Genomic DNA, 17,774 nt, shown 5'->3' with positions numbered 1-17,774 from the left:
GAGCTGGGCTGGGAAAGTGGCGATTTCCACCAAACTCAAGCACGTGAAATGGTGTTTCGTTTCATGAGAGGGCTCCCACGCGTGGTGTGAGCACAGAGCCAGGTCAGTGCTCTGCAGAGGGACGTTTTACCTTGTTTTAGTGCTTGGGGAAGGAGCAGGATGGGCTGTAAGGTGGACTAGGAGTGGATTGTGCTGCTGTCATTAAATGCAGCACGATGCTGTTATTTCTAGTTATTTTTCCTTATAATCTGACTGTGTGTTCTTGCCAATGGCTGGCTCTGAGCTGACCCTGCCACCTTCTAATCCATAAGAAGTCCTGGTCAGACCCTTTGATTTACTTGCTTTGAGCTCATGAAGCTGCTTATGATGACACAAACAAGGGGCAGGTGAGATCTCAGCTGCCTCCACTTTCTCCAGATCCATCTTACAGTGACACTGGGATGGACAGAACCCCCCCACCACTGTCCCCTCTGGAGGAGGAAGCTCTGCAAGCTGGGTAGGAGGGCAGCTGTACAAGAAGTTCTCCCCTGAGGTGTGACACCTCCACCCCAGAACAGGAGTGGGGGTTATTTTTCCCTGTAAAAGAAGCAGTGGGGAGGAAGCCATGGCCCCCTCTCAGCTATTCTGATGCTGCAGCCCTGCCACCACCCTTCCTCATCACCCACGGGCAGTATTTTTAGGGTTTGTTTGCCTCTCTCATCTCCAGCTCATTCTTTCTTAGGGTGACAAGGACTTCCCTCCCGCAGCTGCCCAGGAGGCACATCAGAAACCACAGCCCTGCCTGGAGAACTTTCCCCTTCCCTTTCCCATCAATCAGGTCATTCAGCAGTAAATGATGGGGAGCAGCAGCACCTGGGACAGCACAAGGAGGGAGGGGGACACACCAGTGCCTGCTCTGGGACGGGTGGGAGCAACTGCCAACTCCCCCAGTTCCAGTTCACCTCCTCCTCGTTCCAGTTTACCTCCCACTCAGCCCAGATCCGTTTGGCACTAAGGGCTTTCAAGCCATAACTTAAAAACATCCACGTGCACAGATAAGGAACTGTCAGGGAAGGAGAAATGTCCAGAGCAACGAGGAGTCCAGGGCTTCCAAGTGATGAAGATTTCCCCCAATAACGTGGAAAAGGGACTGCAGGAACCACCCAGACTCCACACAACTGACTGGGTGGCTGCTCTCTCTTCTACTTTTATGTAGTTTATGGCAAACCTGGGGCCCTTTTCTTCTTGAACCTCTGGGCCAGATGCTGAAACTCACCTCGTGCTTTCTCTTTTGGGAGAAACTGTGAGTCGCTGTCGCTCAGTGAAAGCAGAAATGGGCCTCAGCTCTGGCACTCACCTGTCAGGATTCGTGTCTGCTCCTGTTCTCTGAGGTCCTTCCTCTTCGACTCTGTGGTTGCAATTCACAACACACTTTCTGTAAAGGATGTGGGTCATCCCTGAGTGCCTTGAGGCACAAGTGGATCGAGAAGGAACGTTGTGTGCACGTTGATGGAGCCCCACTGGCCTGTTTTAGTTGCAGTTCCTACTCTCACTCTGGCTGTGGGGGGTTGCATCCCCCCAGAGCTGTGGTTGCTGCCTCTCCCTGTGGCAATTCCCACAGTAACACTGTGTTTTACTGCTGAATTTTAATTTAAAAGTGAACAATGAAATGTTACAGCACAAAGGCTTTTCACTTAATCATTGGTGAGCAGCCATCACGTATATCCAGCTGTGGAGCAGCGTTAAGGCAGGTGGGTTAATAGTTAAAATAAAGACTCCTTAACCTGCTGGTGACTTGTTTCCAGTATAATCCATCAGCAGATGGAGTAAACCAGCTTATTTCTATTTAGTTTATTTTACATGCTTCCTTTCCTGCAGGGCAGCACCAGTACGAGGCTGAGCTGATCAAACAGCTCCTGACAGGACAAAAAGGAGGTGACAGGGACTGTAGAAGGATGGAGAAAATGCAATGGAAAACTAAAGATATTTTATTTAAATCATTATAATTTATTTTTTCACAAATAGCAAAATACAGTCAGTTTTCAGACATCAGTGGGGAACCTCGAGTTGGGATCTTAGGCCGATGTTAACATGACTCATCTAAATCAGATGCAAATTTGTTCTGTCCATTGAATTTAAACAAGGAAAGCTGCTCACTGGCATTGCCACTGCCTCACTGAGGCACCAGCTGTCCCACATGATGCCCTTGGATCTCTTTTATGGAAGCAGCTGCGTGTTGTCCTGTGGCCCATAAAGACCTGGAGACCTCTCCATTCGCAGGAGGGGAATGGCTTTTGTCAACAGGAGACAAGTCCAGCTCCGTGTGCTGGTGGAGCAGTTTCCTCGCTGGAACAGGGTGAATGGATTCTGCATGAAAGGTTCTGTGGCAGCAGTGTGTTCTCAGGGTACATTCATGAACAGATTGAGCTTTGTCTGTGTAAAGCAGCTTTACATATTGAATATTCGTTAAGAATTTATTGTTACTGATGAGGAAAACTGCAAAGCCCCTGTGCTGGGCGTGTCCCTTGCTCTGGCCAAGCTCTCAGGAGCTGTGTCTTGCTCGAGTGAGGACAAGGAACAAACCAAGGACAAATGACTGTTCAGTGTCAGCTGTCACCCCCTGCTCCATGTGACAGAGAAGCAGCACTTCTGTGCAGTCACCTGAGCATTGTAAAAGAAAAGGAGTTCAGCAGTTCAGCACAGACAGGTAACAGGGAGCAGAACATCCTTTCTTCCCAAATCCCAGCCCCTGGCAAAATGCCATACCCCAGATCCAAATGGTTTGTGAAGAATTGATTTAGTTATGGTGGCAGCAGGTCTGTAAGGCTGATTTTAGTCCCCGTGTCCCTAAGGCAATGCTTTCCAACCTGCAATCCACGGAGTTCCCTGTGTCACTGCCGATGGATCTGTGTGTTGAAAAAGAGGATGAATGTCTGTTTAGTGAGTGTTTTGCTGCACAAGGCTCTGTGTGTCCAGGGGAACGTGGACAGGCTTCCCCTGCCAGCCCTGGGAGAGGCTCCTGGCTGAGAGCTCTCTCCAGTGGCTGTGGGAGAGCTGTGGGACCAGAGCCCCCGGGACAAGGGCAGGAACAGCTGCACAGGCCCTGCAGCAGCTCCCCCTGACGTGCAGCTGTCCCACGGCGGCGCTTCCCAGGGTGGTCATCTGTCAGCAGGAATCTTCGCTCTTCCCGTGAAAGCGCCAACTGGAATTACAGCCCAGCCTCTTCCAAGGTCTGACTTTCCATGACAGACTTTCCATGGCAATCTGCTGTTCAGCTGCCGTGGCCCTGGCAGGGATTTTCCACACATGACTGTCCTTTGTGTTTAGATCAAACCCCGGCGAGCGGCGTCTTAGTTGGTGCCGACAGCACCGAGGGAAAACACGTCCCAGTAGCTTATGAGTGAAACACAGATCTGACCTCAAAGGCAGCTGAAGTCCTGCTAGAAGGACACATTGGTTGGGAGGGGAAGGAGAAAACCCACCCTCATGTTTGTCTCTTGAAGCCAGCAGGTGATAGCACAGAAACAGGATACAGGCAGAAGTGAAGTGGAATTTGTGCTTTTCCCGACAAACCTACGAGTGGCCACAGTGTTGTACAAAGTAATTGAAATTGTGGCTATAACTTGTATGGATTTGTTATTAGTTATGGACATTTCTGGCTTCTGATGGGGGAAGGCAGAGTAGAGCCATGTGCTCGGGTGCTCCACAGCTGGTGTTGTGTGTTGGATCGAGGGTGAGGCAAAGGCTGTGGGTGCTGGTTTGCCTTGGACTGACTCGGTGCAAGGGGCATTTCTGTAGGGCTGCAGAGCAACAGGTTGTCTTGTTAAAAGTAACATCCAAAGCAAGGGTGATGCTCCTGGAAGCTCAGCTCCAAACCAAACATTTCTGCTGCACCAGTGTCTGTTTCTCTGGGTATTTGTTGCTCTTAGGGAAAATGTTCTATTTTGGGCATTTCTGATTTTGACTGGGAAAGACTAAACTAAAGGTGAAACGGCAGGAGAAATTGTACACTCACCACCTCTCCCTTGCTTTGCTCTTAGTGACAATTCTATTGGATTTTCTCCCCGGGGGGAGACTCCTGGGTTTTTTCCTCTTGCCTTCCCTGCAGTTTGGCAGGCTTTGCTCTGCCCAGAGTTCAGAATAGAGGAAGTGTTCAGAACTATTCCAGCTCGGCCCCAGCGCGCCTGGGGCTCGGCTCACGGGGAGAAGGTGGTGGTTGTCTCTGTCTCCATGGCGAAGGAGAACCTCTTGCTCTCGCGGCAGCTGGTGAGCTGCCAGAGGCGCTCCTGGCTCAGGCAGCCCAGCTCCTTCAGCAGCTTGAAGAGGTCGGTGCGGAATTTGACGCCGATGAAGGCGTAGAGGAAGGGGTTGAGGCAGCATCGGAAGCACGCCAGGGTGTAGGTCACGTCGTCCGCCACGTCCAGCTTCTTGCTCTCCTCACACGAGCTGGTCTGGTTGAAGGCCGAGATGGTCTTGGCCAGCATGACACCATTGTAGGGCAGCTGGAAGACGACGAAGACAATGACCACAGCGATGATGACCTTGATGGCTTTGTTCTTCTCAAAGTTGCGGGCCTGGAGTAACGTTCTGATGATGACGAGGTAGCAGAAAGACATGACCAGCAGGGGAATTAAGAAGCCGAACACCATTTGTGACACTTTGATGCCAGTGTTGAAGGTCTGCAGGTCATGAGCGATGATGGAACAGCGAGGATGGGTTTCCAGGTTGTTCACACCGCTGTGAACCAGCTCGGGGATGGAGAGGATGAAGGCCAGGAGCCAGATGATGACGCAGGTCACCTTGCTGATGAATATCATGCGGGGCCGCAGGCGGTGGGCCGAGGCTGCCTGGACGATGGCGAAGTACCTGTCGATGCTGATGGACAGCAGGAGCAGCATCCCGCTGAAGAAACTCATTTTGCAGATGCAGTAAACGGCCTTGCAGGCAAACTTCCCAAAGAGCCAGTGCGTGGCCGCGCTCGTGGCCCAGAAGGGCAGGGTCAGCAGGAAGAGGATGTCTGCCAGAGCCAGGTTCAGCAGGTAGATGTCCGTCATGGTCTTCAGCCTCTTGAAGTAGATGTAGGTGAGCATCACCAGCCCGTTGCCCAGCAGCCCCGTGAAGCAGATGAGGCTGTACATGGCCGGGAGGAAGGCGGCGCGGAACGAACGCACCTCCTTCTTCTCACACAGCGTCTCGAACAGGTTGTAGTCGATGGTGCTGTTGGAGTCGTAGTCATCGGTGACGTTGTCCCCGGCACAGAACTACAACAGGAGAGAAGAGACGAGTGTTGGGATGGGACTGTGTGCCTGCGTGGCTGTGCTGGGAAGGGAGCCTGGAGAGGAGTCTCAGGGAGTTCCCAAGAGCTGGCTCGTGCCAGCATCACAAACAGAGCTGGCATGGCCTTGTGGCTGAAAACATTTCCCACAAATGGGGGGGTCTTGGGGCTTTTTGGGGGGCTCCAAGTGGGAATTCCACCAGAAATGTTCAGTGCTCAGCCAAAGCAACACCTGCAAAACCCTCAGACGTGTGGCAGCTTTCCAGAGTGTTCCAGGGCCCACCTCCAGCTGTGTGTACACAGCTGGCTGGTGGGTCAAATGTGAGAAATAAAACATCCTTCAGCTAAATCAAAAATGAACAGAGGTGGCAGTGGGACGGTGAGGAAATGCAGTGAGTGCAGCAGGAAGCTGCTCCGTGCCGGCGCAGACGCGGTACCAGTGTCTCCTTCAGGCCCCTGATTTCAGTTCTGATTATTCTTGTTTCATCTTCCTACACTGCCATAAGCTGTGGGGCAGAGGGAGCCTGTGGTATCTGTGCCCTGCTTTCTGTGACTTATTAGTCTCCAGAACCTTCTCCCCATCTCACAGAGATGAAAGGTTTCCCCTGGATACCCCCCCCCGTTATCACGAGCATCTCTGTGCTCGCCATGTCGGCAGGTTTGGTTTCACCACATCCTCCCAGCAGTGAAAGGGAAAAGAACGGGCTGCTCGGCTCTGCCTGAGCCTCAGGGAGCCCCAAGGGCCTGGGGGGACTGGTGCTGCCTGGGACTGCAGGCACCAGGGCCAGGCCCCAGTCTGGGAGCAGGTCATGGCACAGCTCCGTGCTTGGGGTTCTCCTTCCTGGTCAGGGTGACTCTGAGCAGGAATGGGCAGAGGAAGATGCTGGGCTCTTCCTCCTTGGGCACATCCCTCTCCAGCACAGCCCTTGGTCGGAGCCTGGCACCTTGACCAGGGATTTGCAGGGAGCAGGGAACCAACTGCTCCCCACTGTCAGCATAGGGTGCTCCTGTCTGTCCTGGAAATGCTCATTTTGGGGCTGACAGGGGACTCTCACAGCCACAGCCATTTGAAAATCACAGCGTTTGTGCCACTGTTTTTCCCTCCTTGGTTTTGTTCCTCCTGTTTGTGTTTCTCTAGCAGGGCTCTGCTCTCACCTCCCACCTCCCACGGCTGGATCCTGGGGTGAGCAGCCCTGTCCCCACACACCTCTGGGGCTGTGGGTGGCTGCTCTGAGTTTTTGAGATCTCTCTTTAGCCACAACACAGAGGAGCTGGATTTCAAAATGTTGTTAAAAACATCTTACCTGAAAAACGAGCGGCAGGCTGAAAACAAGGGTGACCTTTAGCTTCTTGCCTAGGAAAGAAGGAGATGCTGTGTTAGTGGCTCAGTGGGGCTTTCCACGTGGTTCTCAGTTTGAAAAAACAGAGCCCCCACAGCTGGGGAAATCAAAACCTGGTGAAGATGCCAACAGGATAACCCAGGGTCACACAAGTTACTGTCAGAGCACGGGTGAAGTCTCAGGAGTCTGCTCCCTCCAGCTTCATAGAGCCAGAGAACAGTTTGGGTTGGAAGAGACCTTTAAAGGTCATTCAGTCCAACCCCCTGCAGTGAGCAGGGATGTCTTCAACCAGACCAGGTTGCTCAGAGCCCTGTCCAGTGAAGGCTGAGAGCTGAGGACACTTGTGCACAGCTCACCCATTTTGATTTCATCCATTACTCTTCCCTGCAGGCAGCCAGCAGCCTATCCCCTGTGCCTGTGCAGCTTAACCCACGTGAAAACAGCCAGCTGTGAGGGCCATAAATCCAGCCCAGCTGTGCCCCTGCAGTGCCAGCTCCCCCCCGGGACAGACAGAACTGGAACTGCCTGAAATTTATTGCTCCTCTCTAAATGTCAGAGTTGGCTTCTGCTGCCTTGGGATGTGGAGATACAGGACGCTGACAGCTGGGAGGAAGAACTGAATTCAGAGCCAGGTGAGATGGTGGTGAGAGCAATCTCAGCCGAGCAGCTCTTCCTGCTGTGGTTTGCAGGGCAGGGACCAGGACAGCTTTCTCCTCTCTCTATTTAAAGCTCGTACCAGCATCTACCTCGAGCAGTTGCCACTGAAAGTTTGCTCAGCTGGAAGGTGACAGTGAGAAAGCCCCGGGCTCTGCTCTGGTGCGAGCAGGAGAAGAGTCCCTCCCTGAGGGACAGTGGCATTGGCTGTGGAGTGTTGTGCTGCTGCCCTAGGATGTCCCTCCAGGCCCTGGCTGCTCCCCACACTGCAGCCCCTCGCTCCCTCTGGGATATCTGCTCGGGGAGCACTGAGAGAGGAGATGCCTTTGGCTTTCAGTTGCCTCTTTCTTTTAGGAACTCTGCCTTGCTCCTCATGGCCTGGTTGTTCATGAATGTGACTGATTCCTGTGCCCCTCTCATGCTTAGTGTCTGCTGGACACAGCTCTGCTGTTTCAGAGCTCCTTTGTGCCCTTCCCTGCTCTGTCAGGCTCCTGCTCAGGTGTTGCACCAGGACCAGGATGTTGAACTTGCACTATTCAGATAACTGCACCCATTGCACCATGTCCCCACATCAAATCACACGCAACAGCATCACTAATAACAGACAGTTACTCGGTATCTGGACTGGGGGTGTTTGTTTATACACAGTGGTGATGTGTGGGTGAGAGATCCTCAGCCGCGTGTGAAAACTCACGCTGCTCATCCCCAGGCCTGTGTAACAGCCTTCCCCAACATCCCCCAGCAGTTGTGTCTCACCTCCCCCCCCATTTTCATCTTTTATACTCATGCAGTTGGTTGTGTTCACCCACCCCTCACCTTCTCCAGATCCTCCCGGGGGGACCTGAGGGGTTCACCAGGGCACCCTCAGTGCGGGTTAGTCAGGAGGGGGGGAGAGCAAGGCTGGGCCTGAGGGGAGACAGGGGAGCTTCTGTCTGTCTGTTCTCTCTGGCCAGTGGCTTTCACTCTGAGCAGTCCCAGACTGCAGGAAGAGGTTTGATGTCTGGTGTGGTTGTCTCCCCTTCGAGCTGCTGCTCTGACTTTGCACGTTACACAAGAAATACATGGAAAGGCCCAAGGACTGGGACCTGCTGAGTGATTTAAGCAAGCCCAGACTGTAACTGCCCTCCCTGCTGGGAAATGGGCACAGGGTTTCCCTGATCTCTGCAAAAACCCAGCCATGGGAGTCTTTATTCTTCTGTTGCTCCTCCTGAATAGCCTGGTTCCTTGGGGACTCCTGGGGTTAATGCTGTGGCTGCCTGTGGATGGATGATAAGTCCCTGTGGGTGGGTGATAACCTGTGCTGGCCCAGCTCAGCCCCACCAGGCAGGGACTGAGGCCTCAAATGCAATTACCTCCCTGGCAGCTGGACAAAAGGAGGCAGAGGAGAACCACCCTCATTCCAGGGAGGAAAGCACCGACCTAAACCCAACTCCACCAGCTGCTCTCCATGCTTGGTTTGCAAACCCCAGGCCCAGCCCTGGCTGAAGATGAGCAGTGGCAGTGCCCAGCCCCTGGTGAGGGCTGCTCTGCTCTGTTGTGTTCTGTTTTCTTATCACCTAGTGAAGGTCTAACAAAACAGGACTGAAAACGTGACTCAACCAACTCCTGGAACAGTTCAGCCCATATCATTCCTTTGAAGATCATCACAGTTTTCCCTCCCCCTCTCAGTTGCTGTTTCAAGTGTCTTAAATGTCAAATGACTTTTCAATATGAAGAAAGCCTGTGCTGTCTCTCCCCCTCTTGCTGTGCCCCCACCTCAGGTTACACATTTGCAAAGGCTCAAGCCCAGAGGCCCTGCAGCCTCCCTCTCCTCACACACCAGTTTGAGCTCGTCTGTGCCACTGGTTTCAGTGAGACTGGACAAGAACCTTGGTCTCCCCTCAGTTCTCTTGGGGCCTGGGGCACTGGGAAGAAGCAAATGAGAAGACATGAGCTGTGCTCTGCAGTTTATCAGCCAGTTTAGGTACATTTCCTTACTTTTTCTTTCTTTTTTCACACCCCCTGGCAGTTGGCTGCTCTGGGTATTTTCTTAAATGTTCTTAAAAGTTTTGTTCCTCAAAATATTAAGGGAAAAAAAAAACCCCTCCCAAAAATCCCCACAACCAGTTGCACTAGAAACCTTGTTTATAAAAAGATACCAAACCCCCACCACAGCAAATGAGTCAGCCTGGCCATAAAGCCCCGTGTCAGCCCCCACGTCCCTCAGCCTGGGAGGTGCTGGTTTGCTGCTGTCCCTGTCCTGCAGGACCCAGGGACAGGTGGAAAGGGGAATTGCTCCATGGGAATGAAGGAGGGAAGGGGTCTGTTGATGGCAGGGGATGGCAGCCCATCAGTTTTGACAATCTTCCTCCTTAGATGAAGCCCAAGGGGTGGGATTCATCCCTCGACACCTGGTGAGCTGTTCAGGCTCCCTCCATAGCAAAGGGAAAGAAACAGATGTTTTTAAATCATGGTTCAGGTGTCCTGGGCTGGGCACCTGGGCTGTGCTGTGGCAGAAGGGTGGGTGAGTTTTGACAGGTAAATCCCACTCATTTTATCTGAATCTGCCTCAGCATCAGCAGCTAATTGTAAGCAAGGTACGAGCAGCTGCAGGGACAGTGAATCCCCCCGGGTACACCTGGGAAAGCTTCTGACAGTGAGAAATATTTAGAAGCAGGACATTTGCCCTGAGGAGGAGAGAGAAGCAGAGACATGACCCTGAGGGTGGTTAAACCAGGCTGGACAAAGGACCAGGGCAGCTCCTGCCCACACGGGTCTGGCTCACGCCGGGGGAGCAGCCACTGCCCAGGGATGGATGAGAGCAAAGCAGAGGCTGGGAAGGCTTTAGGGAGCGTTGGGAAGGCTTTAGGGAGCGTTGGGAATGCTTTGGGGACCACTGGCAAAGCTGAGCAAACCTGCCCTGGCCAAACCCTCGTGGTAAAAGAACATTTTTTTGTCGCCTGGAACTGCAAAGCAAAAGTTCCTGCTCAGCACACGTGTAGGCAGGGAGTAACTCACTTTCTGCATCTTCATACATGTACCAGTTTCTGGTGCCTCTTCACCAGCAGCACAGAGGCTTCTGGGGGAAGAATTGGGTATTTCTGAGAAAAGTTAATCATACCTAAGTGATGTAATGGCTACTGGCAGTTAACAGCTCCCTGCCTTCCCCTCCTCACAACCGGCAGGGCAAGGACACCTCATTTCAGGAGTGAGACCAGAGAAACCCAGTCATGCTCTTATTTCTTGTGTTCACTGATCTGTTACAGAAGAAAGTTAATAATTATCTGCCTCCACTCCTTTCAGGAAACTGTGAATCAAAGGACAAGATAAGCAGGGATAAGCAAGTTAAAAACCTCAGGCTGAAGTGAGCCAGAAGCGTTTCAAAGACAGCACCACCTCTGGGCATCTTCCAGAGGAATGGAATATTCCTCTGAAATACAACAGTAGGACAAAAACCCCAAAGCAGGAACACTATCCTACTCTTCTTGTCAGATTCTCACTAACTCTTTCTTTTCCCTGTCATGATTTGCCTTTTCCAGGAGTAAGCTCGAGTTCAGCTGCCTCCAGACACCAAACCCCTTGGAACAAGCAGCCACAAAATGCCCATGGGATGATGCAAAGGCCAGAAGTTTAAACAGGAGGAGAGTACTGTGTGGTGGGCAGGTCCAGATGGGTTCTGGTGTGTTGTTTTGGATGCAGGGATTCTAAAATCCAGGAATTTCCTTAGCCATTGGTTGCCGGAGGCTGTGAGAAGGCATCCATGAGAAGATTCCCTGCTCCTGCCTGGAGGGTCCTGTGGGACCCGGCCCCTCCTGCCTGCTCCTGCATCCCCAGAGCCTCCTGCATCCCTGGAGCATCCCCAGAGCCTCCTGCATCCCTGGAGCATCCCCAGAGCCTCCTGCATCCCTGGAGCATCCTGAATTCCCAAAACCGCTTGCATCCCCAGAGCCTCCTGCATCCCCAGAGCCTCCAGCATCCCCAGAGCCTCCTACATGCCCAGAGCCTCCTGCATCCCCAGTGTTCCTGCAGATATTCATCAATAAAAATAATTTGCAAAAGACTGGATGGACTTAGCAAAAAACCTCAGCTTTACTTGCTCCTAATTCCTCGATTTATTCACTGAATTATAACATTGCCAAGGAGAGAGTGTTCTCTCTCTCTCTCTTTTTTTTTTTTTTTTTTTTTTAATTAAGAACACAGAAGAAAAGGTGTGAACTATGCAAGAAGAGCCTATTTGCTTTGGGACACAAGACACATTTGCCTCCACACTTGTTTTTTGCCTTGTTTGTTTCTGAAGTCATTTGAGGTTTCTGAGCTTCTAAAAGAGAACTGTGCATTTTTTTTTTCAAATAGTAAAAATGAGGAAGATGAAAGTCTTTTATACTGTTTAAATACTCTGATAGAAGCGTCCCACTCCTGTGTCACAGGGCAGGAGTTCGAGCACCATCAATAAAGCTGAAGACACAGCCAGAGGCTGCAGCCCAGGTACTCACCCCCGACCATGGTGTGGTTCCAGCAGGGATCTGGTCACAGTGTCAGTGAGAGCATCACAAGCTCCAGCTGCTGCCAGAGACCCTCCTCGGGGAACTCTGCTTTTATACTTCCTGCCCCCTGCGAGGAGCCCGGTGACACCAGGCACCCTGGTGTCACTGACATTCAGCAGACCCTCCTCCCCTTCCTCCTCCTCCTCCTCATGTGCTCAGAGCCCTGCGGTGCTGCCTCAGCAGGTCCCACACACCCAGGGCTGTCACTGCCACACAGGGTGTGAGGTGGGCTCTGCTTCTGCACCAACACACGAGAAATGGTCTGCAGTGAGGGAACCAGGGGAAGGAGGCTCCTTCTCACCTCCCCTCTGCAGCAGGTCCTGCTTCATCTGTGGAGCACCCGCAGAGCCCAGTGCTGGAGGAAATGGGGAGGATCCATCCCATCTGCCAGACCCGTTCTGGGAAGGGTGTTCAGGATGAAAAGGCTCAGTGCACAGGACTGCCCGTGGCCAGCAGCCCTTCACCCTTCTCCCTCACGACACTGTCAGCAGCTCAGTGACTTCCCCTCTTTCTGCTTTTGGGTATTTTTGTGCTCCCATCTGCACCATCTTCCCCAAATCTTCTGCACTTTGGAAGTCCCACTCCTTCCCCCAAGGCAAGTCAGTGGCTTTTGTTTGGTGGGTGTCCAAGGGGGGCCCTGCTCTTGGAACAGACCTCTCTAACAGGCAGAAACATCTCCAGCTCCTCATAAACTCAGTTTCCTCCCAGGCCAGGGTCACTTAGAAGTACTGCCTTTGGCATCACGTCCTGTCCATCCTCTCATGCTGTGCCAGTGCTGTTACTGCAGCCAGGTGGAAAAACAGAGCATCACAGGATGGAATCCCAGCCCCAGTTAAATATATCTGAAGTTGAGGACAGTCTTGAGGGTCCTGTGGATGGTCTTGGGTCCTGTGTAAAGACCCAGATCCAGTTTCAGACCATCCTTAGACGTGGTGACAGCCCGGCTGTCACTTAAAATCCTTCCCAGTGTTTCTCTCTCAGTGGGCCAGTGCTGCCGTGGTTCTGAGCCCGTTCTGGGGTGCTCAGGGCAGGGTGCTGGAGGACCGTAGGGGTTTTTCCCTGCTCACCCAACGTGACCCTCTCTTCCCCTGGTGTGCTCTGTGTGCTGCCCTGGTGCCCCCCACCTCGCCTGGCACTTATCTCGGTCAGTGGGTGCCGTTCCCATCTCTGCAGCTATTTATTGCTCTGTTTGCCTCTGCTCACCAGGTACCCGGGCAGGTACGGTGCCTCGAGAGCTTTATCTCGTAACCACTTCCCCCAAGGAGGACCAGAGATGAAAAGACTTCCCTCGGGTACGGGCAGAATACCCAGAATCAGGGGGTGTAACGGGGCTGTGAAGGATTCACACACGGTCACGGCACTGCCTGGGGAGGGGTGGGTGTGCAGAGAGGGGCACGGGCCCCTCGGCGTGCTCTGTGTCCCCACTGCTCCAGGGAGAGGCAGCTGGCAGTGTCCCGGTGGATCCATCCCCACGTCTGAAGCCAAAGACAAGGAGGGGACGCAGGCAGGTGGTTTGCAGTTTGTTTTCTGCACATGGTCTCAATCTTCATCTTCAGAGCTTTGATAGATGCCAAGTTCTGTGCTGCCAGAGCCCATTCAAGCAAATTGTTTTTCTTAAAAAGAATGGGAATATTTAAAATAAACAATTTGCTCTCTGTGTGTGACACTGAATTTCTTTACGGTCACGTTTTATCCCCGGGGAGTTCTCAGAACAGTTATTAAAGCTTTGCTTAATTCAATTGTGTATATTTCCAGCCTATTTCATGCCTCAGTGATTCCATCTCTTTGACACATTCCCTGAACCCGGGTGCCCCATGAGCAGCTTTTCACAAAACTGTGATCCTGTGGGAGCAAACACACCAAACTCCAACAGTGCCAGGCCTGAGCCGTGCCCAGGAAAGCCACACTGCTCTGTCACTAGAACCCATTTGTTACCCCAGAGTTAATTAACTATATAAAAAGTTAATTAACCATATAAAGAGAATCAAGTTACCAGGTATTTCCAGTCCCTGGGTCCCTCTGTGGGGACCCTTCAGTGCCAGAAGAGTGGAAGTCAGTGATTCAAACCTGCTGCTCAAGCCTCAGGTTCATCAATCAACTTCTCAACGAAAATGCATTTCCTGATAAATTCCACAGGAAGTTGCTCAGAAAGAGAGATTTCGGTTCAGTTCAGGCTCGTTCCACTTGAATTGAAACATCAAGTCAGAACCGAATTGAGCTGTGCAATCTTGAGTTGCTCTGACGTTAAACTGTGGCTCACTCAGCCATGGAATATCATAAGGGAGTCGAGTTCTGTGTCTCACATCCATGGGCTGAGTGTAAAGCTGGGATTCCTGCAGGCTGTCCTAACTCATGGACATCCCGAGGCAGGAAGGATCCCGGTGCTGCAGGAGATGGTTCCTGGACAGCACACACGGGATGGGGGGTCTTGGAAAGCAAAACTCGGGGCTCTGCCTCAGGAGGCGGAATTCGGTCTGAGGAAAGCACAACATGGAGTGTTCTTATACCCTGGATTCAAAACTTTCTGGTATTTTCCACTAATTTTGCTTTAGGTGAATTGAGATGGAAACTCTGGCTCCCTCCCCCTGTTCTGAGCCACGGGAAGGTTTGTCCCCTTCATCCCCTTCGCTGGAGGAAGCCAGAGATGCCCAGACAGAAGCATTGGTGAGCGCAGGGTGAACCTTTCCCAGCTGCACTTCCCAGTTGCATCCCTGTGCTGACGTCAAGGAGGGACCCTGACGTCTGCCCTGCTGCTCCCTCTGCCCAGCAATGCCAGCCCGGGGTACTCAGGATCTCCCAGCTCTGCCTCTGCTCCTGCCCAGACCCCCCTCTCTGATGTCTGGGGCACCCCGGGGGGTTTGTGGTGGAAGTCACGGGGGTTGCTCTGAGGGGGCATCTGATGTCATTGTTCCTCAACAAACAGAAATAGCAGAAGTGAAATTGTGGAGTAAATTCCTGACCTTCAGAGGGGCACGGAGCTGGGATTCCTCACCCAGCGGAGTTCTTCGAGCGGGCGCAGGGGATGCCCTGACAAACTGTCTCATGATTGTGATCTCACCACGAGGTTATTAACAGATCCTTATCCCCCGGGGGGAGGAAGCAATCTGTGCAGTGCCAGCTCTGATGGGGGTGTGCAGCTGCCCACAGTGGTCCCCACAGCAGGGAAGGGCACAGCCGGTGTCACCGGGAACTCACCCGCCTCGTGCCCGCATCACGTATCAAGGGATGGCCTTGCTCTCCAGTTCTTTTTTTGAGGGAAAAAAAGAGAGATTTACCAAGTTGGCATCTGCCCTGCACTAAAGCATGGACATCAGGAGGAATTTCTTCACAGAACTATGGCAGGGAGGGCACACGAGCACCAGTTGTGTCTAGAGAGGGTTTAAGCCTTCCCACAGAAGTGGGCAAACTGCTGGGAATTCCCACAGGGAATCAAACACTAGTGAGCAGCGAATCATTTAGGGAGCTGAAGAGATCCTGATTAGGGAGATAAAGCATTATGGCCCCTAAAAATAATTGAGGGTTGAAGTGTCCCTGACCATCCAGCAAAGATCCTTCCTGTGAGCTGTGTTATCTTATTCAAAAGGTGGAAGGTTTAGCACCAATCCACTGCTGTCTTTGGAAGAAAACTGGGTACAGAAACAAAGAATAATCCCACCAGTGGTTGCTCCAGGCAAAGCTCATCCAGCCCTCTCTGTCGTGGATATAGAATTTCTCATCCCTGGAATTGAAAAATAGTAATTAGAAAAAGATTTTTGTTGTTGTTACTGTCACTCTTTCTGGTTTGGCTTCTCCCCCCCCCACCCCTGAAACTGGTGCCAGAACTCAAATGGCTTTTTCTCGCCTTTTTAACAGAATCGAGGGAACAAAGCAAATTGAAACTGGTTGTTGACAGAAATTACTGACTTCTGGAAGTCACAAGTGAAGCTGTACGTGATGACTTACAACAAAATAAGACACCAGTCTGATATGTGCAAAACCACTTCAAAAAACCCCTCGAAGGCTGTGGAAAAAGAAACGTCAAAGCGAAGGGAACTGAGAGCACAAACAGTGAGACAGGCCCGAAGCAGGATCCAGGCCCTAAAAGCCAAGTGCCTGATCCCTTTTGGTCATCACATCCCCCTGGGAGAGTTTGCCAGTCAGTAACACCCTGCAAACACAGGGGGGGTTTCAAACCCAGGGATCCAAGCCCTGGACTGAGCGTTCCAAGCCTTGGCCGGGTGTTGCAGCTCGGTGAAGGCACAACCAGCCCTGGCTGCAACAGCCCGGGATGGAACTGGTACCTGCCTGGAAAAACACGTGGAATTCCAGCCCTCCTGTCTCCCTGATGTAACTGAACCCCCCCAGCTTTGCATCCAGGTGCCTGGAGAGCACAGCCAGCAGCTTGCAGGGTGGGGGGAGCTGAACTCAGAGCTGGGATGGTTGTGTTGTTTCGAGCCCTGAGCAGTCACACAGAGCACGTGCTGCCACAACTGCTGCTGCTGCTGCTGGCAGGCACTGGTGATACTGTGCAAGGAAAGAGTAAGAGCTACTCACAGCTCACAGCCCAGGGTAGGACTGTGCGTTCCCCGCAGTCCCTCTCTGGGCAGGTGAATGGGGACTCCTGGTGGCAGCGCCTGCTCCGGCTCACACACCTCTGCCAGCACACAGCCTGCACCACTTCCGTCTCCAGTCGGCTGTGAAGGGGTTTTTTCCTCAATATTCCGGCAGCTGGAACTGCTGGGAACGCTTGTCAGTTAAGAGAATGAAGGGAGGTCAGCACAGGAGCAAGGACAGTGCTGGGGGAGCGGAGGTGGCAGCACGAGGGGTTGGATTGGTGGCCAGTGGAACATTTGTTTGTAGCTCTTGATAAATTGAATTAAAAAGTAGCTTTCTAAAAAAAAAAATAAACGGCAAGGCCTGCCTGGCTGGGGGTTCAGGGCAAAACCTGGGGGAAGGAGAAATAAACCATCCTCGGGATGGGGCAGGTACAGAGGCTGCACTTGGAGCTGGTGGGAAATGGGAAAACATCTCGGGATAGAGGAGGGACCTCGGCAAAGGCCTGAGCAGAGCAGGGGTCCGACCCTGCTCCACACATACTCTCCACCCACACCTCCTCCCTCTCAGGGGCTCTGGACCTGCTTCCCTGAGGCCCCCGAGGTGCAGAGGACGAGGTGTCTCCACTCCTGCCCTGAGCTGCACCAGCACAACACTCTGAACGGGCTCTGATTCCGACACACAGGCTGCCCCAGCCACCCCTCTGTGCCAGTGTTCGGGTTGGCTCTGATATTTCATCCCTGTAAAGCTCCATTAATCTGTTTTATTTCCTTCTGTCACCAGCATAATCCTCTCTGTAAGCAGTGTCTGCAGCTCGTTTGGCTCCAGGCAGAGCAGCTTGGCAAGACTTGTCCGGGTGATACACAAGTGATCGTTTTACCTTTTTTTTTGTTTTGTTTCTCCAGAAGCCTTTTTTTCTCCCCTGAAAGTTCAGCTGCTGCACAAACACGAGACTTTTGTCTTTCCCGGGGAGCCAAGCTCAGCCCAACATGTAGGTGAGGGGTTTGGAAGGGATTTGGGTGCGTGAAGCTCTTGGAGGCCCAGCATCTGGGTTCACTTCTCCTGGTGAATTGCTTCTGAACAACCTCACAAGGCACCTGGTTTATATTTTAACATCTAAATCCCTCTCAACATTTACCCTTTGGGCCCTGCTCCGTGCTATGTGCCCGTTACTGTATTCCAGCTTTGTAGGTCAGAAGGGTTTTGGGGCGATAAAATCTAATTATTACATTAACGTAAAAAAACCCCACTCCAAACCCCTTTGAGAACGGTTCTTTTTTTAACCCAGGCGTCTTAATAACTTTTACCGAGCGTGTTTTTGTGGTGAGATAAAAGCATATTTCTGAGAACAACCCAACACAGGCTCAACCTCCTCCTGCAGAGCAAACCAGCAGCAGCACCGTGCTGGTGTCAGAGGTCACAACGCCCGACTCGGACTCGGAAACCCCTGGTTTTTTCTTGAAGAGAAAA

The 17,774-nt window shown here is 52.3% G+C and overlaps 1 protein-coding gene across 1 annotated transcript; it reads right to left on the bottom strand.

The window, feature by feature from the left end:
- Window positions 1–2,019: 2,019 nt before the first annotated feature.
- CCR7 (C-C motif chemokine receptor 7) lies at window positions 2,020–11,855 on the bottom strand. The gene is made up of 3 exons (XM_064636224.1): window positions 11,721–11,855; window positions 6,559–6,608; window positions 2,020–5,240 (listed from the first exon to the last, which is right to left on the bottom strand). Exons 1-3 carry the CDS (start codon window positions 11,728–11,730, stop codon window positions 4,176–4,178), a joined length of 1,125 nt encoding a protein of 374 aa, XP_064492294.1. The 5' UTR covers window positions 11,731–11,855; the 3' UTR covers window positions 2,020–4,175.
- Between the last annotated feature and the right edge of the window lie 5,919 nt (window positions 11,856–17,774).

This window comes from Pseudopipra pipra, chromosome 26, assembly GCF_036250125.1.
Source record: "Pseudopipra pipra isolate bDixPip1 chromosome 26, bDixPip1.hap1, whole genome shotgun sequence".
NCBI lineage: Eukaryota > Metazoa > Chordata > Aves > Passeriformes > Pipridae > Pseudopipra > Pseudopipra pipra.
This window is presented reverse-complemented; position numbering and strand designations above follow the sequence as displayed.

Excerpts from the sequence above, each read along its gene's own strand:
- CCR7 (XM_064636224.1), bottom strand. Across the intron at positions 5,241-6,558 it reads GCCTGCCGCTCGTTTTTCAG|TTCTGTGCCGGGGACAACGT; the intron begins GTAAGATGTTTT and ends CTCCTGTTGTAG.